The sequence below is a fragment of the Heliangelus exortis genome, chromosome 14, assembly GCF_036169615.1.
Source record: "Heliangelus exortis chromosome 14, bHelExo1.hap1, whole genome shotgun sequence".
NCBI classification, from domain to species: domain Eukaryota; kingdom Metazoa; phylum Chordata; class Aves; order Apodiformes; family Trochilidae; genus Heliangelus; species Heliangelus exortis.
In genome coordinates, this window is record NC_092435.1 from 6008612 (window position 1) to 6029811 (window position 21200).

General features: G+C 42.8%; 2 protein-coding genes across 5 annotated transcripts in view; one reads left to right on the top strand and one right to left on the bottom strand.

Moving 5' to 3' along the window:
* FHL1 (four and a half LIM domains 1) overlaps window positions 1-9974 on the top strand; it is a 31764-nt gene extending 21790 nt beyond the window's left edge. For 3 of the 4 annotated variants that reach the window (XM_071758040.1, XM_071758039.1, XM_071758037.1), the window contains exons 2-6: window positions 5808-5989; window positions 6657-6834; window positions 7321-7490; window positions 8038-8224; window positions 8987-9974. In XM_071758040.1, coding sequence (XP_071614141.1) covers window positions 5834-5989; window positions 6657-6834; window positions 7321-7490; window positions 8038-8224; window positions 8987-9144 — 849 coding nt within the window. In that variant the 5' untranslated portion in view covers window positions 5808-5833 and the 3' untranslated portion in view covers window positions 9145-9974. The remainder of the gene's footprint in view (window positions 1-5807; window positions 5990-6656; window positions 6835-7320; window positions 7491-8037; window positions 8225-8986) is intronic. The other variant, XM_071758038.1, reaches the window with a different exon arrangement.
* A 773-nt stretch (window positions 9975-10747) lies between these two features.
* The window catches only part of MAP7D3 (MAP7 domain containing 3), a 46349-nt gene continuing 35896 nt past the window's right edge, over window positions 10748-21200 (bottom strand). Inside the window, exons 14-20 of the mRNA XM_071758036.1 lie at window positions 19511-19646; window positions 18006-18183; window positions 16828-16932; window positions 16497-16550; window positions 15644-15737; window positions 14964-15162; window positions 10748-13855 (exon numbers count right to left, since the gene is read on the bottom strand). Of these exons, the coding sequence (XP_071614137.1) occupies window positions 13546-13855; window positions 14964-15162; window positions 15644-15737; window positions 16497-16550; window positions 16828-16932; window positions 18006-18183; window positions 19511-19646 (1076 nt within the window). The 3' untranslated portion in view covers window positions 10748-13545. The remainder of the gene's footprint in view (window positions 13856-14963; window positions 15163-15643; window positions 15738-16496; window positions 16551-16827; window positions 16933-18005; window positions 18184-19510; window positions 19647-21200) is intronic.

The following is a 21200-nucleotide window of genomic DNA, read 5'->3' on the forward strand; positions in this document are numbered from 1 at the left end:
CCCATGAGACTGACTGATGCTGCAGCATAATTTCATTATACTCCCAGCTACATCTTTCTTTTCTTTCTCATTTTCCTCAGGGAGGTGTTCTCTGGGGCAAGGACCCCTGGATTTGATGTTGTGCTGTCCTATCAAATGGTGCAGTGTCTCATGAGCAGATGCTGTGCTTGAAGTGCTGTAAGCAGCACGTTATGGTGCAGCATCCATGCCTGCACCCCCCAGGGAGCCCTGCTCTCTGAGTCAGCTGCAGTGGGGCTGAAGGGGAGTGAATTTTCTTCATCAGGAGGAAGCCTCACGTTTGGCTTTTGGAGGCACTGAGGCATGAGGAAGGTATCCAGGTGCTGAGGTAGGGGACAGGTCCCTGCATAGCTGAGATTCTGATTGTGGAGGCTTGAAGGTCAAAGAGCTGAGTTAGCTACTGAACAGGACTCTCTTACTTTAGGGGATTTGGTAAATTTTGAAAGGTTTGGACCTAACTGCTTAAACTCTGCCTGAGTGCTCAGCCTTATTCCAGGCAGTGATTCTGTGCACACTGGGAGCTGTGGGAGCCTTAGCTGAGCTCTGTATTAAGTGCAAAGCCCCGGGGGAAGTGTTTTCAGTGGAGCAGAGGATTTCTTGATAGCAGGGCTCTGCTTCCCTGGGGAACTGTGAAGATTTAATGACAGGGATGTACTCAGACACGGTGGCAATAGGACCGCAGGGAATGTATTTTGGCAACCGCCTGAGGAACTTGGAGCAGTTCTTGTGCTAAAGAAAGAAGCTTCCATTTTATCAACGGATTAATTTTTGAATTATAGAGTATGAGACTCACACGTGCCCCAGCCTGGCAATGGGAGAGCACAGCTCCCCACTCAGCACTGTCACCTCTGCCAGCAAAAGTGACCTGCAAGTGATTTATTTCTTTGCTGTTGTCCAGGACAGCGTGGCAGTGACCTTGAGGATCAGTCTAGAGCTTCACCTCACATTTTGGATGAATAGGACCCTTCTTTTAAGGGTATTCCCTAGTGTTTGTAGCAAACCACGAGACATTGCATAGAGAAATGCTGAGAACAGGAACCCAGGCAGCAAACCTGGGGATGCGGGGTCCCAAGCTGCAACTGGAAAGTGTAGCTGGTGCCTGGTGGTATGGGGGCTGTGTGCACTCAGTCTGCTGAGAAAAATAAACCTGATGGAGAGTCAAAAAGATATTTCTCTTTTCCTTCCATATTGCCATACAGTATGCAGCTGTGCACAGGGCAGAGGGTTGACACCTTCAGCTTCATCTTGTTTCCTAAGTGGCAGACACAGTCCATAAGGTTTCAGTACAGTTTCCCAGGATGTTTTTGGAGACCACACTTCAAGCTCTTCCTTGGTGGTTTATCACATTTAAACATATTCCCCAGAGCCAGTAACACATATCCTGTGCTAAGTGCTTTGCTTATCAGCTATGCTTCAGCTCCCTTTGCTGAGTGCTTCTGTTTCATTTGTTGTGCAAACCACTGAGATGCTGCATTCCAGTATGCAGACTGAACTGGGAGGAATCAGCCCAGGGGGATGGGAGACAGGAACCCAGGGCAGACAGGCATGGAGTTATGTTAATGCAATAGATTTAGTGGAGTGGCACTTCTTAGGTCTGCACCCTTTTCATCCCAAAGCTTGCCATAGTGCAGAGCCCTGATGGCTCTCTGGGACAGCCCTGTGACTGCTCCAGAGCATGGCACCAGTGTGATTTGTGGTGTGTGGAAGCTGGTGGAGCCCAGGCATTTGAGATATTTATTTGAAAGACAGAAGGTATGGTTCTTCAAGGGCTGAGGCTCTCTGGGGACAAGTGGCTAACCATCACCTCTGTGGTCAGGTAAATGTTAGGGATGAGTTCCAGGGTCTTCATGCCAAATACCCTGATACTCGAGAAGGCCACTGGTTTGGCCAGCTGCCCTCAAGCTGTAGCCAAATCCATCAGGGAGATACATTTAGCTTGCATCCTGCCAAGGTTGGTGGGTGAGGGACACCTTGCTTAAAGTGGGGTTAGTTTCTGGAAGTATTGGTGCATTTTTCTTTTTATATTTTTGTTTTGAGGGTCCTGTAGGCTATTTAAGGATGAGCATTTACTGCACTTACCCCTCCCCAGCTGCCTGCTCTCTCTCCTCACCTGCTTCTCCACAGCAGAACATGCTCTGTGCATGGACATCAGCCTGAGCCAGAGAATAATTCCAGTCTGTCCATAGTTTTCCTCTGTTTTCTAAATTCTCTTCCCTGGCCCCAGAGTCCGGGTGAAATGGGGTTTGGAGCAGTGTATGTCCTCAGTGTATGGTTCTCCTGAGGTTGAACAGGAGACACACGGCCAGGCTGTCAGCCCAGAAAACTGCACTCTGTTGTAAATGCACAGCAAAGAAACTCTTGAAATACCTTCCAAGCTAAAACACCTCCGTGTCTGGCTGTTTCAAGCACACCACAGTGAAATGAAGCACTGAAGGCTTTAGTGGTGAGCTTAATGAGTGCTCATTCTGAGCTCCCAGCTTTGCATTGCTGTAGCATGGTTATGGCACTGGTGTGAATCCCTGCTGTGTGCTCCACAGCTGCTGCACAACATGGGGAAGCCATAAAATAAAGGCTCCAAGGAGGATTCCTGGTTCCACTGTGTCCCTAGTTTCATGCCTTGCCTGTTTTCCAGGCAGCAGAGAAAGGCCAGCACAGACACACCTGGAAGCTATGGAAAGTTAAGCTGTGGGTATGGGGTGCAGGGGTTATAAACATCTCCAAACCTATGACCTGCTGCCAGCCAGGCTCTGGGAGATGTGGGGCATTTTGTTTTTTTGTCTGTTTGGTTTTTCCACTGCACAACAAATACCTGTCCTGTGAGAGGGGATGGGACAACTTAGGGAGCAGCAGCAGGATACTAAATGCTTTTTCCCCCGCAGCAGAGCTTTTAAGCCTTGATGGACATCAGACTCTTGAGAAAATGCCCCAGTGCTCCCAGCCCAGCTGCTGCTGGATGCTTTTGGGGCTCTTATGCACCAGTCTCTGGGTGGGTTGCTCCTGTGGGAGGGTTGTAGGAGAAGGTCTGGCTGTGACATGGGCTCTCAGAGCATGGAATGGGTGAGCAGAGACCATGAGCAGGCAGGATGCTGGCTGGGACAGTGTGGTCAGTGCAGCCCCACTGCAGGCAGAGGGATGGAGGGATCCTGGGGCTGGATCAGGGAAGATACAGCTGAGGGCAGAAAACTCCTGGGAAAGCTGGAAGCAAATTCATGCCCTGGGCTATCTCAGAGGGGCTTTTAGGTCCATGGAATGGCACAATGAAGGTAAGAAGCTGGCGTCTGAACGTAACCACCCAGCTCCTGGGGCTACCAGGCCCGGTGTTAATTGTCTGTGGAGCTCCAAAGCTGCCGTGATAAATGTGTGTCTCACATTAGCACATGGTGTGTGACATGGGAACACAGGATTATGTTACTCCCTGAGCCTTATGTTGATGATTACGTGTCCTGCTTGAAAGCAGCCCTGAACCTGAGATCAGGAATCTTTCGATACCATTTGCTCTGGGCTCTTCACTTGCAAGCTCTGCAGAGCTTGGCTGGGGCTCACATAGTTTCCAGGTTTCACAGCTGTTTATTTGTTTCATTTACTTGAGCTGATACAAGCACAGCCCTTGGTGTAGTTGTCTGCAGGACATGGCTGTCTCCTGACCTTGGCAAGGCAATTGTTTCCAGACCTTGGTCCCCATAGAGTACAATTCCCTCCAGCCCAGCTTCCAGCATGCTTCTCCAAATTTTAGGAGAAGGGAGTGAACCCAGCCCATACCCCTGCTGCAGCCTCCCTAAGCCATGCTCCTCTACAGGACTCCGTTTTGCTTTCTGGAAAAGAAATGTTCCAACTTCTTGTTGCCTGAAGTTACTGAAAGTGTGACAGAGAAGGCAGGGAGATGACTCTGGGATTTTAAAATCTGCAAAGTACCAGTGTGAATCCTGTGTCCTGTTTCTTTCTTGGCTTGCAGATGGTAGATAGGGAGAGGAGATCACTGCCCTTTGATGGCAGCAGCTGCTCCTCACTTCTTGCTGTGTGGCTGTGTCCTGGTCAGAACCTTCTGGGTTTGCTGTAGGTCTGTGTGAGGTGTCCCTGCACTGGTACCTCTGCCCTCTCTTCCCAAAGGCAGCAGCAATCATCCCTTGGCCCTGGGGAGCTCCAGTGCCAGCACAGGGATTGACAGGTTGGGCTGTGCAGTTGGTGAATGCAGAACTCCTGGGGTGGGCAGGTATCCCAGAAAAAGCTGTATAAAGAGGTCCTTGTGCCATGACACTGTGGCAGTCCCACAGCTGCAGGGAAGCATGATGGGATCCTGCTGACCTTGCCTTGCTGTGAGTGCACAACCAGGAGCAATGGACCCTCTCTACACCCCGAAAACCCCAAGTCCTGTTCCAGATTATGAAGGAGCAGCATGGCTGGAACCAGCAGCCCATGTGCTGCTGAGCTCTGCTAGGAGCAGGCAGCAAAGCAGCCCCAAAGCTCCAGGGCTTGGTGGGGGTCTGAGGTGATGCTACACCACGGAGGTGCTGCTCACCTCCCCCACCTCCCAGAGGGAAGCAGCAGCAGATTTTTTTATATTGCCTGGCTGTGTCTTTTCTCCCTTTCCTGCTCTGTGCTGGTGCTACACAGCTCTACCAGGAAAAGAAAAATTAAATTTCTTCTTGGCAACCACTGTGCTGGACGTGTCTCCCATCTGGTTGCTGATGGGGCAGAAAGTTCATGGGTGTACATGAACTGGTGCTTCATGGTGCTGGGGGCTGTGGGGGCAGAGGTGGAGCGCTCTCCCATGTAGGGAGATCTTTTCTTGTATCTTTTTCCCCACCCATGACTTTATATGTGAAAGCCTGGTGAAAAGAAGAGACAGCTGGAAGCTGCACAACTATCCAGCACAAAAGGCCTCGGAGGGCTGCAGCTGGCTGTGGGCTTAGGCTGGAAATATGGAAACTATTCTGCTCTGCTCATGGTTGGCAGGAATTTCTGCACACAAATAGTGAGGTGCCTCAGCCAGGACCTCGCTGAATAATGAACCAAGTGGCTATCACTGAGTGACTATCAATATCCATGCTTGACACAAAATATGTAAAGAACAGTCTAGTATCCTTCCTCTTAAGAAGGGGACGGGGAAAGGCTGGTGTGGGACTGTGCTCCTGGGGTGAGCAAACTGTGCTGCTGTGCTTGCAGATAGGTTGGACCCCTGGAGGCACAGAGCTGTGCTTGGCCCCTCTGCAGGTAGAAATCCAGCATTCCCATCTTGGATGGCAACTGAAAATGTTTGTTACCTGTGCATGGATTATGGTAACTGCAGAGGGCTCCCAGGAGGCTGGGCAGTTCACAGGAGTTGGCCCTTATTATGTAGCCCACATTTTTCTGAGACTTGCATGGCATTTCTCTCTCTCCCTCCTAAATGGCAGTTTGGGAACCGGGAGGGGATATCTGAGCTGCCTCATTTAGCAGGTGTGAGTTTGGTCACTGCTGCAGCAAAACCCAGGTTGTATACATCACCCAGCCCCCCTGAGGTGATGGTTAGTGCCCTAAAGGCAAAGCTGGAGGCACAGCTGACATGTTTTATAAACCACTGAGCTGCCTGATAGGAAAATTACCCTAACAGAGCTGGCACCAAAGCTGCTTTCTCTACTAAGCAGCCCCAAGGATGGCAAGGCTACCACACGCTTAGGGCTGAGCCACCTTCCTGACAGTTCCTATTTGCAGAGACCCCAGAAGGTGGAGCAGGCATCAGAGGTTCGGTGCTGTCATGGAGCAGGCATCAGAGGTTCAGTGCTGTCATTTTCTCCCTCTCTCCCTGGCAGGGCCTGGCAGTTACACCGTGGGCACCATGTCAGAACGCTTTGACTGCCACTACTGCCGGGACCCTCTGCATGGGAAGAAGTACGTGCAGAAAGAGGGCAAGCACTGCTGTGTCAAGTGCTTTGAGAAGATCTGTGCCAACACCTGCATCGAGTGCAAGAAACCCATTGGAGCTGACTCCAAGGTGAGTGCTGGGCAGTTAAAGGGGTGAGGGTAAGGCTTCCAGTTGTTTTCCTGGCTCTGCTCTGTCTCGGAGCTTCTGTGTGAAAACAAATCCTCTGGTGGGACCTCACTGATGGGCCACGTGCTCCCTGGGGAAGAGCCAGAGGCTCTGGGGCACTGCAATAGGGATGCTTGTGATGCTTTTGCACAGGGGCTGATTTCATGATCTAAATGAAGCCACATGAACTGCTGAAAGTGCTGAATTGTCCTGAAGAGAGTACTGCGGGTAATCCCACAAGTACAGGATTTGGCGGAAAACTTCTGGGCAAAGCACTCAGGAACTCAGGGTCTGATTTTTGTCAGTTTGTCAAATGTTCAGTTCCTTCATGTTAATGGCAACAATAACATACACCTGAACTAGAGGGAGCTTGACAACCAGGGAAACACATGCTTATAGAACTTCAAATCTCAAACCAGTTGGGTTTAAAGCATCTTCTGCTACCCTGAAAGCCCAAAGGGGACGTGATGGCATCAGTGAGTTTGGTTAAATAACCTTAATTCCTAGATGAGCTGCACCTCCAAGCACTGAATGCAGACACGGTCGGGAACTAAGGAGACAGTAGCTTGGTTTTAGGGCTGCTCAGTGAGAGAGAAGGGTTTCCTGATCACCCCATTTCTCTTCATCCCAGGAGCTGCATTTCAGGAACCGGTACTGGCACGACAGCTGCTTCCGCTGCTTCAAGTGCTACACGTCCCTGGTCAATGAGCCCTTCATGCTGAGGGAGAACAACAAGGTTTGGTGTAGCAACTGCACTGCTGCTGAGGATGCTCCCAGGTGTAAGGGCTGCTTCAAGCCTATTATTGCAGGTACTGCAATAACAATTGCAGGTACTGGTGATGGGGAACAGTGACCGAGTCCTGCTTCTAGGGTTGGGTTTCAAGCTGTGGAGGCTGCAGTGAGGGGCATGGGCGTCAAAGAGGACACCACAGAACGATGTGGGTTTTGACTGCTCTTACCTGTCCATTTCATTTAGGTGTTGAAAGCAGTTAACCCTCATGTGGATAGGTCACCCTAACAGTCTTAAACCATTTCTGCCAAAAGCCTTGCTCTGTAAATTGAGGTCCTCTTCTCAGAAAGGCTCAGACACCTGTCTGACAAATATTTTAAGACTCAACAAGACCCTGGCTAAAGTCAGATACGGAAATTAACACCTTGTGCCTTGTCCATGGTATAGCTGGATCTTGGGCACAGGTATGGATGGGTCTTGCCTATAGGTATGTTACACTGCACAATGTGGTGAGTTTGTCACAGTCCCAAAATCCCACATAACAAGTGATTTCTCTCTGTTGTAGGAGACCAAAATGTTGAGTACAAGAAGATGGTCTGGCATAAGGACTGTTTCACTTGCAGCCAGTGCAAGCAAGTGATTGGATCTGGGAGCTTCTTCCCCAAGGGTGACGAGTTCTACTGTGTCTCCTGCCATGAGCAAAAGTTTGCCAAGACCTGTGCTAAATGCAAGAATGTAAGTTTTTCCCCTTTGCAAAGGCAGCTGCCAGAACTACCCCTTGCACATCTTTCAGGAGCTTGGAAAGGAAGCCAGCAGACACATCATGCTGAAGCTGCACCAATGTTTATGTTCCTTTCCATGCAAGCAGCTGGTGCTATAATAATGTAAGGGCCAAGGGTTCTTGCACATTACAGGGGCTGTAGGGTTATCTGATGGCAACTCTGCTGAAACCAAGCAGGCACTGGCCTTGCACTTGGTTTAAGCTCTGTAGTAGATACTGTGCATTTAAGGAGTAGAACAGTATTTTATAAAGTAGCTGTTTTACAACCTTTGCAACTGATATGAGTAGAATTGCAGTCACTGCAGGTAAAATAAATATTAGGAAAGCTCCAGGCACTCAGGACTTCAGGCTGCAGGAACCCAAGTGTGCTGCGCTACTTTATTTTAATGAAAACTTTCAAGAGATCTTCTCCATGACAAAGTGCTCCTACCCACCACCCCTTGCCTACACCAGCTCTTTTCCTACAGCTTCTGAAACACTTCTCTGCTCTTCTCCTCCTAGCCCATCACTTCTGGAGGCCTCACTTACCAGGAACAGCCTTGGCATTCGGAGTGTTTCATTTGCTCCAACTGCAAGAAGCAGCTGGGTGGGAAGCGCTTCACAGCAGTAGAAGATGAGTTTTACTGTGTTGAATGCTACAAGGAGTGTGTTGCCAAGAAGTGTGCTGGCTGCAAGAATCCTATTACAGGTATGTTGGATTAAATGCAGCTTGAGGGCATGGGGTGATTAAGGGCAGAACAGTGATCCCCAAAGACATGCAGCTCAGAGGCTGCTAACCCCAGAAGCAGGTCTAATATCCCAATCCTAATCCCAGCAGTTTACATGTGATCTAACTGTAAGCCATGTGCTCTTGCTGGATGGATCCTGAGCTAGTAACTGAGCTCTTCACCCTTTGCATGCCTATTTACCTCCTTCAAAACTTCCCCAACTAGAACTGTTCCCACTGATATCTTAGTCTGGAAACCTTATGCCTAAAAGGAGCAATTTTTCATTGCCCCAAAGTGACATTTGCTTCACTTCTGATGCATTTTACATGTCACAAAGCTCAGTCCCAAAATGTGGGTACTATTCTGCCAGTCCCATGGAACTTGCATCCCATTCTGCTCTGAGCCTCTAACAGTTAGGTGGGTGTTTAGCCCAACCTGTCCTTGCTCTAGATCTTGATCCTTCCTTCGATTTGACTGGGTTCCTGAGAAAAGATCCGAGGGAAAAAAGCTTGCAAGCCATGCAAGCTGTAAGCTAAGCTGCCTGTTTTTGCTAAGGGCAGTAATACTGAGCAGCAAACAGTGTGGTTCAGTTGCCAATTTTGGTTAGTATTTTAAGCACAGAAATGGAACCTGTAAGACTATAGGAGCCCAGGAAGCAGTAAGAATAGGATGTGGTGTTTGGGGAACTAACCCAGCCACGGGCCATGCTACTATCGCCGTCCTATAATTGTTTTCTCTCCTAGCAGGATTTGGAAGAGGAACCAGTGTGGTTAACTACGAAGGTGAATCCTGGCACGATTACTGTTTCAAGTGCACAAAGTGTGCCCGTGGTCTGGCCAACAAGCGCTTTGTTTGCCATAATGGAAAAATTTACTGTGCTGAGTGTCCCAAACGACTGTAAAGAGTAGACGGCAAGTGCTGTAAAATGGATTTTAGAGCCCTGCTTTCCAAAAACATTTCTGGTAAAAGAGCAGGTCTTTTGCATGTTAAGAATTTTAGCCTTTTCCCATTTTAGTATAAAAACTGAAGGAGCCTCAACATCTTCTGAAGCTCCAGCAATATAAAAGCATGTAGCGTTGCAAAAATCTAACTTTGTTTCCAAGTACCTGTTAGTGTAAAGGCTTGAAATGCTGTTAGATTTAGCAGTTGAGATCCACACACTACATAATATGCATGTGGCTTCAACTAAAACCTAGTTTTAGACCTGTCTGGTATACATTTAAGCTTGGCACTTAAGTGGGTTTGACAAGGCATGCACCCTCAAAACAGAGATGCAAAGACTGCAGCTGGGATCAGAGAAGTCCGTTATTATGCTTTTACCAATACAGGTATATTATATACATCACACCCTTAATAAGCAGCTCAATAATCAACACCTTAGCTTACCCTACCACACTGCAGCACAAGGTATGGGAATGGCTTCATCTTACATATAACAAAGTTTTGGCAGTACGACTGAGTTTTAGTTAAGTTTCCATGAACTCGGTTTTGTCTTGATTTTTGCATGGTTTGCCAAAAAAAGTTTTGCTCATCAGCTTTTTTTACATCATTCTTTAAGTAGGGCTGTTTATGTATCATTATTAATCAATTTCAAGAAGTAAATCTTTCAACTACAACAAAATGCACATGCATTTACAAGTGCGTTAAAAATAACTCAGACAACAGCAGCTCTCCTATCATGTCAGTTTATGTTTTATGATTTAATAAAAATGAGACTAGTGCCTGCTTGGAGTCCTAGAGTCTGGAAAACTGTTTTTATCATTTTGGTATCTTACACAATTGACCCTTCTTGTGGCTCACCTACTGCAATCAAGTCTGATACCACTGCTACTGGCAAGTAGAGAGTCAGCTGTTCCACAACAACATCCTTAAATATATGAGGACCAAAGCAACAATTTCCATAAACTAAATGATTTTTTTAATGTTTAAATTACACTGGACCATCTGACAAAAACAGCCTGTGTGAAAAAACCCTTTGGAGAACACGTGTATAGCAACTGTCCACACACAACTCAACTACTACCCTTCAGCAACCTGAATGTTGGTTTAACTTTTGTTTTTTGTTTTTTTTTTTTTTTTTTCACAGCAGTGGTTAATATCACATAGGATTATTAAACCAACTGAATGCTGCTCTAGTAATTCCCTTTTGTTCACAAGCACCTACACCAAAAGAACCCTCTCAAGAAAATAAAATGCTGTATTCTTGATAGTCACTGCTCCACTATGGCTGTGAAGCAGTGTTAGTCTTAAACCATGAAGGTGCTGATGGAAAGCAAAGGTTTACAGTGAAAAGCAAGGTGAAGAACTCAACATTCATGAACAGATCATCAGCACATACAAACACAAAGATTAGTGTTAGTTCAAACATGTTCCCAACCTCACAAGTGCCAGAGAGGGTGACAGTTCTGGGAAGCTGCAGTACCAGAGTGCATCTCAAGGCAGGTCAGCATGGCAGGGGGTTGGAGACTCCTAGTAAGGTAATGTTTAGCATTACAGAAATAAAGCATTGTTCAACTGCAAAGTTTATTTAACAGTGTGCACATATTTACATAGAGTTGTAACAGACCATTCAACAAATAATATCAGCGCAGAAAAAATATCGGCATCTTTTTTGTTAGAATGATTGTCTCTGCCAGGATGAAACAGCTATCATACAAAAATACATTTTTCTTTTTACCTAAGGCACGGCTCTAAAGTCTAAAACAGTCCTACCATATTCTGAATAGCAGACAGTGAGAGTAAGAAGGCTGAGGGTCACCTATTGTAACTGTGATGCTGAGGAAAAGAACAAGTTTAGTTCCAGCAAAACCATTTGCATTTAACCACTGAAAATGCAGCTGCCATTGGGATGATTCATTTGGATTGAAGGATCAGCCAATGGTTTAAAGCAGGATTTGAGCCAGCTATTCTTTTTATAGTTATCACTCACCCAGTATTATCTGTTACAGGAGGCATAAGAACAAGATTGCATTATTACTTTTAGTAGCAATTTTCAGAAGATGCTTAGTTACTCTCTTCATGCTGTAAAAAGCAGGCAAGTTGAGGTTAAATAGATTACTTAATGCAGGCTTTAGGGGAAGGGAAATATATATGCAGCTTGCAGCCACTGTTATAAAGCTAGAACTGGAACACTTAGAATAATTAACATGAACAAAACATGACTTGAGAGGTCTAATACTGTTATGTACACAATAAAATAATACTTCCATGAGTGTAGATAAACTTAAATAAGTCATTCAAAAGAAAAAAAAAAAAACATTTTTAAAAGCATGACGTTAAACTGCACTATGACAGACATCCTTAGGTACTCATCACTTCTGTAATATATTAGTGCATATGCTGTAAAATATCTTGATGTTTGCCAACACGTTAAAACACATTAGTGATGGTACAATACTACATTTTGAAACTGCCACTATTTCATCTTAGAAAGTAAGAAACGTTTCTTCCCCGTTCAAAACTGAAGATATTAACTTTTGAGTTTTGAAACAGCACATGAACCAACAAGTAACAGCATTTTTCTAGAACATTACAAAGGGATTTCAGTTGTAGCACACACCGAATGAGTCTTATTTCATCAAGTGCCATTTTAGGTATATGCAAAATCTGTCCAGTAGCAAACTGGGAAGGCTGCAGTGGCACATTGCTGTATATGATAATGATTTTAAAAAAAAAAAGACTCACACAGTTTACTGTAAAGTCTATAAAAGAGAAACAAGTGATATCTGAACAAGAAAATTTTCTCTAACAATTAGCTAAACTGAAAAAAGAACATCAGCAAAATAGTTTCCCTGAAATGTTTCAAGGTGCAAATCTAGAAGTTTGTCATCCCTCCCCTGGTGCTTTTTGTTTATTTGCAAACTTGAAGATGGATAAAGGTAAACAAGCAGCTTTTCAAAACAAGGCCTTCGGTACTTGGTAAAACAGTGGGTTACTGAAGTGCAATCAGATTATTTCCAGGTCTCTAGTGTGCACAGTTCTGTCCAAAGAGTAAAGAGAAGAAAACATTTAACTATCATAACTGTGTGTATGCCACATACATCTATTGTCACTGTCAGAGTCTTATATCCAGGGACTGAGCACAGAACCACTTGGCTGCTTATGATCCCAAACCAGCACAGTAGCTTTTTTGATACATGAATACTAATTTTCAAAATGATGAATGTAATTCTTAAACATTTGTCTAAACGTTTTCAAGTTCAAAATTAAAAGGCAACACTTTCCTCTAAGTAAAAAGTTAATGATTTTGATCAGAACAAAATGTGATCAGCACTATCACATTAGATCCATTCTATTCCCATGGCTCACTGAGTTGTGGCCTCAAGGAAAGTCTCAACAAAGCTACCTCCAGGGGACTAAAATCCACAAGACGCAGAGTGACAGAGGAGACTCAGGAAACAGTTCAGTCTAGGAAAGTGCTACACTTTAATCCAAAAAAGTGCTACACATCACTTAATGAAAATGTGGATAGCAAGTCTTGTTTTTTCCACTAACATTCACTTCAACTGTTCACACAGTCATTTATCTTACGGGATAAGAGAGATCTCCTGCTGTGAGTGTGTCCATCTGGGGTTTAGCTCCAACACCAGAGTTCAGTCTTGCACAAACCACCTCACAGAAACCTGACACACTATGTTCTGCTGCATCAGAGTTGGCTTTTCAAGTACATGTAGCTTCAGATGCAGCCCTACTTCTTTCAGAAAATTCAGGAGCATTGTGTGTGCAGCTTTATGACTCCTCCCAAAATGTAACCCAACCGCCTGTGGAATTTTAAGGTTGGTGTTACAACTTTCAGTGCACTGAAGGACTATTCTACAGTAAGTAGAGAGAACAACTAATACCTTACCAGAGTCTGAAGAGACTTTGTAAGACTATGCAGGTCAGCATCAAAAGTTAAGAGAATATGCCTAGGAGTGGAAAGGTCTTGTCTGTAGAGTTACATCAGACATCTTTTCAAGTGTTAGTATCTTCAAAAGGAAGATGTGCCATTTAAGACATCTTAGAATTAGCCAAAAAATACAACAGATGAGCTTGACTGCTGGTAGGAGATACAGGAGCTTCACAGGGACCCAACTGAGTCTTTGGAAGAGCCTTAATGTCAGGCCTTAGCTGCTGTCTAGAGCAAGTCCCTAAAAAGGCATCAGTTGGTGACTCTCATTTTGACTGCAAGTTACAAGACAGTTTTCCCTCTGGTCTACACATTGGTAAAAGTGCCTTGAAAATAAGAAGCTGAAGTTAAGGCAAGGAGATTAAAATGCGAGGAAGTTAATTATCTAGCCAGAGGAAGAGACAGATAGGGAAATCAGCTTGGATTACCTGATGAAGCATCTATAGGTTTGGTCAATGAATTCACTGCACCATCTTCCTCAAAAGCCAATTTGGGACTAGAAGGTATTGTAGCAGCATCATTCAAGTTTTGATTACAGTTACCAGCAGAGATGCTGTCCGAGCTCAGTTTGGTTGACTTGGAATGTCCTCCAATGTCAATAAGCTCCTCAAAAGTCCAAGAGCCAGATTTTCCATTAAGATTCTGAGTAAGTCCAATTGTATGATCACCTTCATTAACACCCAACTTCACTGAGTCATCAATAACCATTTCTTTTGCAGGATGGCTAAAAAAAACAAACAAACAAACAAAAAAAAAACTTGTATTACAATTTCTGGATGTTTAACCTTTAGATTCATTACAAGAGAACCAATTCGCAGTCTGAATACTTTGCAACCCACTGAGTATTCTGAAGGGTGTTTCCAGACAAGCTCCTTCAGCTACAACACAGGATCTCCCCTCCAAGAGCCAAAGAGGAATAACGATTTACAAACTTAGAGACACTTTTTTACCAGAGTAATAGCTCTCAGGTAAGGTTTGGCTCCAGAAACTTTGTATAAGCAAGCAACAAGTTTACAGCCTTACACCATTAGAGCTATTTTAGTAGTGTGTACTTCTCCTTTTTTTTCTCTAGTTAAGACTTCCAAAACAAAACTGAGACTCAAAACTAGTAATATTAAAGACCAGATTCAAAATCTAAACCCAAATCACAGTGATCAATCTTCATTCATTCTTAAAATCAGGAAAAAGCGTTTACACTCTATCACTGGAGAATAAAATAAATTCATCATCACTTAAAAAAGAGAGTTCACAATGTCATTTCTAAATCATTAGCATTTAGATGAGGAAATGGAACAGGCATCAGGAGACAGATTTTCCACTTGCTTTATGCTCAAAAAGACAAAATTTGCAATACTAAAAAAATTCCCATCAAGAAAGTTTTTTCTTATGTCCCTGGTGTTCCAGTGCAACTGAAACTGTTCCAGAGCTTCCTGTAGGTTATTCTTCCTTTGCAGTGTTGTCCTTCTCAATTAATGATTTATTAATGAAAGAACCAATAGCCAATTCTAAAGAAAAAGATTTCAAGATTTGCTGCTCTTGATGTGTGACACAGCCACTTGCTGGCTGTGTGTCTCCCTTCTTAGCAAAGCCACAACAGTTGATGTGGTGCCCTCTAAACAAACAATTACCCTGAACTAACCACCTCTGCATGAAGCAGTAAACTGGCAGCATGCACACACCACATCCCTGCAGCAAGCCAGAGAAATACCACAAAGCTAGTGGGGTGCAAAATTTGATGCAATAGCACTAAATTCAATTTAAACACAGAGAGGGGATTTCTTGTGTGCTGGGTAAATGCTCTGACAGTAAAGCAGCCACCTACAGAAACTCACCTGGAATCCTTTAGTTCAGTAACAAGTAGAGACCCCTCATTACTTTTCAAATCACTTCCATTCATAAATACTTCACTGGCCTTCAATTCTGACACATCTTGTTCCTCAGATTCTGTAGAGATCAAGCCATGCACAGTCTCTAAACAACCCTCTGCCTCCTCCTTGACTTCCTGGGGTAAGTCAACTCCATTTACCTTTCCTGAATGTGGGGAGGAAAAAAAAAAAAAAGAGCTTCAGTAACAACTGCTATTCTAAATGAATAAAATACAGGTGCCAAAATGACATTTCCTAGCCAAAACTCAAAATATTTCCCTTTGATAAAATAGCAACTCCGTATAAAAACTGCCGGTAACATCATGAGATCTGTTTTCCATCTTTAAAAATACTCCTGTAAAATGAAAGCATGCTGCCTGCATTTCATTCTCAAATAATTTTTGCACTTAATAATCTTGACTGTCTCCTCAGGTATGGAGCAGGCAATGACCTTCTCTCTGTTCAAGCACTAAGCCTTCCTGGCATTTTGAGAACTGGTATCTCAGACCATCACAGTGTTATTAAGTGACTGACATTTTTAACAATGCTTAAACATCCCTGAGGCACCAAATGCCACTTAGACCTGACTCATCAGGTTTTCTTACCCAGCTGAACAGTCTTCTCAAGACCCAACTCTTCCTTCTTACCTGGCTGAACAGTCTTCTCAAGACCCAACTCTTCCTCCTCTTCAATATCCTCTCCCTCCATAGCCTCAGAGACAGACTTCCCTTCATTCTGCAACTGAATTGCCAAATCATTACTCCAAATAACACTTGCTATCACCAAGTGTTTCAAAAATGGTTCAACCATAGCTCCCACCCTGCAGTAAGGCCACACCAGTCCAGAGGCTACTGGCCCATCAGGTTGCCCAGCAACACGTGTCCTGGTGAGCCAGAGCCTGTAGAGGAATCTGTAAGACTCCACTTCCATCTCCTGCCTATGAATTATTCTCAACATTCCTTTCCCCTCATTTTTCCAAGATGTGTTAGATACTGATTTTCAGCTACATGAATACTTGGGTCTTTGAATGTTCAGAGAACTCATTAATATAATATGCATGATTTACCACAAATCTTAGGTCACTACATTAACAAAAACACATGCAGTTTACTGTAGCAATCCAACGGGCATCCAAGATCTGCTTTAAACACACAGATGAAGTTTTCTGGGGAATTTAAGCTTTCTGTGGAAAATCCATTACTAACTAGATTTTTTTTTAACTAATCTGCAAGTAATAATGCCAGGTCACATTGTTTCTATATGCTCTGAACAAAAATGCACCAAAGACTTCAGGTCAGAACAAGCAAAGCAAAAGAACATTTGCACTGAGAAGATGCTGAAAATTGTTCCAGGGCACCAGAACTTTGCTCTTCATGTGGCAGGCAGTTTGTGTAAGGGTAACAGAAAAAGAAAAGATATTAAGCCAGAAAAAGACAAGGTACTAAGCAAAGCCTCCTCTTCTAAGGGCCTCTGCTGCATTACACAGATCCAAAAAAGTACCTTGGATTCATTTTGATCCGATTTTCGTGTTCTTTTCATTATTTCTTCAATTCTCTGTTAAAATAGGGAAAATATTTGAAATTACATAAAGAGCTTTATATTTCAGCTTTCAGGTTTAATTTTCATAAATTACAATATATTTTCCTGTTTCACAAATTTACTACTTTTTTCACCATTTGTGAAGTTCACAAGCCAGGGCTGTTTTTTTTTGTTGTTGGTGGTTTTTTTGTTGTTTTTTTAAAGAACACATTAGTATTTAAATATGAGATCATTTGCCTGTTTAGTTTAACACCTCAAGCACTAATTTAGGCTGAGAAACTACTCTGCATACCTTTTTTCTTTCAAGCCTTTCTTGCATATTTTGCTGCATAATTCTCTCTCTTTCCAGCCGTTGCCTTTCAGCCTCTTCTTGAGCTTTTGCTTCAGCTTCCTCTTTCTGAAAATAACACAGAAAGAGAGCACCAAGAGCACAATTCATTCTCAAGAGTCAAAAGTAGAGCTGTTACAGAGATTCTGGTTCAGCACAGTCAGAAACATCAGACAGTCACTATTAAATACTGCCATACACTGCAGCTTAATGCCAATTACCCAGCTACGGACATGAAATAAATATTATTATGACATTCAGAAACTGATGTGATAAGTGATGTGCCTGGTGATATCATGATTACGCAAATGTTTTGGATGTTGTTGAGCTACTCAGGTTTCAACCTATACTTCAGGTTGAAGGTTTGCCCAGGAAGGATAATATATAAAGTAACAAGACAGCAATTAAATTCTAAATGTGGCAAGGTTAACTTAAAAATCTTGGCAGTCAGGTATTACTACCAAGCAACTTGGTGCTGAGCATCTTCTGTTCCTTCTACACTGGAAACATTTTCCAGTATGACTGGAAAGAAGACACAAGCATACTTGATGTTCAGACCCATGTCAATGCTGCTACTCAAGAACTCTTTCAATAAGTTCATTATAAAACTTCTTCAACTTTCAAAATTATTTTTATTTCAAGCCCACTTTCTGAAAAACAGCTCCCTTCACTTAGAAAGGCTGTCAAGGTACACGGATATTAGCTGTGGAAGACTATTTGGCAACCTGAAAAGCAGATTTGGAAACACTACCAATCTTTCTTTTAAAGGAGTCACAGCGAGCTGGATGTCTTTCAAAACAAACTACTTCCTGATAATCTGTAGCAGTAACCTGGCAAAGTAGGCTCAGTACAGGTATTTATCATATGCAAAATAGCATCCCAGGTGGCTAAAATATTCTGTTTCTGCCCCACACTTGAATTTACCAAATGCTGAAAAAAAAAATAAAAATCACATAGACTACACTAAGGAAAGGGCTTCCAAACATTCTCAAACCCATCTCGGACAGGATGAACTCTGCTTTACATCATTCCCAACAGATTTGCTGGGAACATTGTATGGAAGAAAAATCAAGGACAACCCCCTCCAGAAAATGTCAGCAGCCTGCATGAAGAACACATCTGGATTCTACAGATAAGCTGACCTGGTGCTGAAGCTCTGCAAGTTTTTCCTGCTCTTCCTGTTCTCGTCGGATCCTCTCCTCTTCAGTTTGCCTTTGTTGTTCTTCATGGACCAGCCTCTTTTCTTCCTCCTGTTTTTGGAGCTCCTCTTCCTGTTGTGCTTTCATCTCAGTAGCTCTCTTGGCCATTTCTTCTCTGATTCTAGTGTTTCCAAGATACAAATTACCAACGGAATATTTATTTGTTTAAAAGTGTGTGTGCACATGAGACAAGACTAGGAAAGCAAGGAAGTTAAGTTGTCCAGTCACAGAAAAACTGTATAAAGATACTTTCTGGTGTGGATTTACAAATGCCACCATCCACATCTGTCAAAGGAAAAATCAGAGTAACATGGAAGAAACCACGAGTGCATAAATGTTCTGTGCTGATCAAGTCAAAGCCAAGACAGGTTGCTTCACTAATGGAATGTTTGATTGGGAAATGTATTAAGTGACAATCATTTAATAAATACCAGCTGCCTCCACAACAGGAATGAAGCTTTCTTTCACTGTCAAACAAATTTATTTGGATTTTCTAAAGACTGTTTCTTCTCTAGTCAATATTCCAGATATGCTGGAGGTGTGCACTGTTAAACCATGCGGATGTACACAGAAGATCTGATGGCATCATGATTCTGATAAAACATCTGAAGCAAACTATATACAAGGCTAAGATGCCTTTTTACCTATGAGTGGAAAAAAGACAAAATCTAATGTTCACACAGACAGGTGACCCATGATCTAGAATAAAGTTAGCACAAAGTGAGTAATTTGTTTTAACAACTCTATGCAGTGAACTGAATGTACATTGATTTAGCATTTTGAATTACTTGGGTGCAACATTTCTAATCCAGACTTGGGATCAACTAACATGAGACATGATGTACCATCAAACCACTGCCTGAGTTCAAAGAAAGTTTAATAGAGAGGTTAACTATTTTAAGACAGCAAAATAAACATGAGTGGTGTAAAAAGGGACTTCTGGAGAGGGATCTTCTGCAAGGGCATGCAGTGACAGGAAGAGGGGGAATGGTTTCAAGCTGAAAGAGGGTAGATTTATATTGGACATTATGAAGCAATTCTTTGATAGTGTTCAAGGTCAGGTTGGATGGGGCTTGGAGCAACCTGGTCTAGCAGGAAGTGTCCCTGCCCATGGCAGGGGGGGTTGGAACTAGTTGATCTTTAAGGTCCCTTCCAACACAAACCATTCTGTGATTCTATGAAAACAACATTCTGGTTTTGAAGTAAAAAGCACTGGGGGTAACTGAAGGAAAATGAAGCAGTGATTTGCACAGGGACCATGCAATACTGAGATGTAGGTTAATGATACACACAGCAATCTGTTCAACCTTGCTGCACTAACACTCTCTATATGCTTCAGGAACTGCACTAACATTTACAGGATGTTAAATTAAACATATACATCTGAAGTGTCCACTCCAATCACACCCCAACATTGAAAGCACCTCTTCCTTCTCCCAACTTGTTACCTTTCCTCTTCCTGTCTCTGAATTCTTTCTTGGTCTTCACGCTCTCTTTGCTCCCGTGCTAACCGGCGTTTCTCTGCCAAGATTTTAGCAGCTTCTTCAGCTGTGGTGGTCCCTGCTACCACTTTGCTACCTGATTCTGCAAAAGTTAAAAAAAAAATAAAATTGCTGTTAAAAAGCTCCGGGAACTTATTTTCAGATAGATGTTATCATTGAGAGATGGGATTTTAGTTTTGGCCACCTGACCCACTATCTTTTTGATCAGTGCTCACCACTCAAATACACCCTGAATCTGGAAGCCCCAGGAGCCAAAAGGGAATCCTAAAGAGATGCAGAGCCACAGTACCTCACTGGCACTGAAATAAAACCAACTAATCTCATCTACACCAATTCAGCTATATTCCAGATGATACAGTTAAAGATACTCTCTAATTACCATAGTACTTAAAAACATATTTCTAGAAAGACATGTTTATTCTGTAACACTTGAACACTTGAAAGAAAACTGCAAAAACCACTGCTTTTGGTAATAGACTTAACTTCCTTCTAATAAAACAGAATGTGCATGACTGTAAAGGGGAAATATTAGGCTTTTTGATTTCTCTTGTTTCATAATATTAACATTCACACCTTTATATTTAGAGCATATGTTAGGTTACACATAATCACCATCTTATCAGGCCATGAAGGCACATACTAATGACTTCAGTCATATCATATTTCTATTGTTTGTATCATATTTCTATTCCTCATTCATATAATATTTCTATTTTTTTAGCAACAAATCCATTTCCAGTTTTAACTGGAGATCAAAACAGCTCCACCAGGTTAGTGGATATTTGTACAATTCTGCAGTTTGTTTCTTCCTATCCTGCCTGGTGTTATGGTCAGAAATATTATAAAGTATACATTTATAAATGATATGTACATATATTTGTAACATAATTACTTATATAAATTACAATTAACATTAAGAAAAAACCCACCCTTGCCATCCAGTTGTTCTTCATATACAGTGCAAAACCTCTGATTTTATCAGTTATTCCCACTCTCTATTATTTTTAGAATGTGGCTAAAGAACTGATCACCTGAATATTCAGAGAATTAGCTCTTGTTGACAGTAAAGTAATAGCATCATAATGAAGATGAGGACCTGCCTTTTTTCTTTTAAATATTTTAAGAAACCACCATATACATATTTGCTTAACATTGATCAAGCCTTCAAGCCAAGGTAATTTTAATGAATGGCATAAGGGTTTCCTCAGTTATTTTTCTTCTGACCTGAAGACAAATAATTCAAAACACAATGCCATCATTAGGAACTTCAGTACCTGAAAAGCTACTCAAGCACTATGGACAGGTAAACATTACCTGCAGCTGCAGGGCATAACTACCTGGAGTACACCATGAGCAGCTGAATCATGGTAGTGTTTTGTGCATAAAAACTGCTGTTGCAGTCCTAGGAAAAGCATTCCAACACATGGAGAGCAGTCACAGAGAAGTCTTCTAAAATTTAGATTTATCCAACACTGAAAACAAAGCTCCTCCTCAAGACAAACTCTTGCTTCTTACTGGGCAAAAAAGCAGTTTTGTTGGTACAAACAAACAACACTTCAAATCCAAACTCAGTCAGAAGAGGTTGTCCTCTTCCTCATTCTCCTGCAGTTACAAGAACCATTAGCAGGATTTTGCT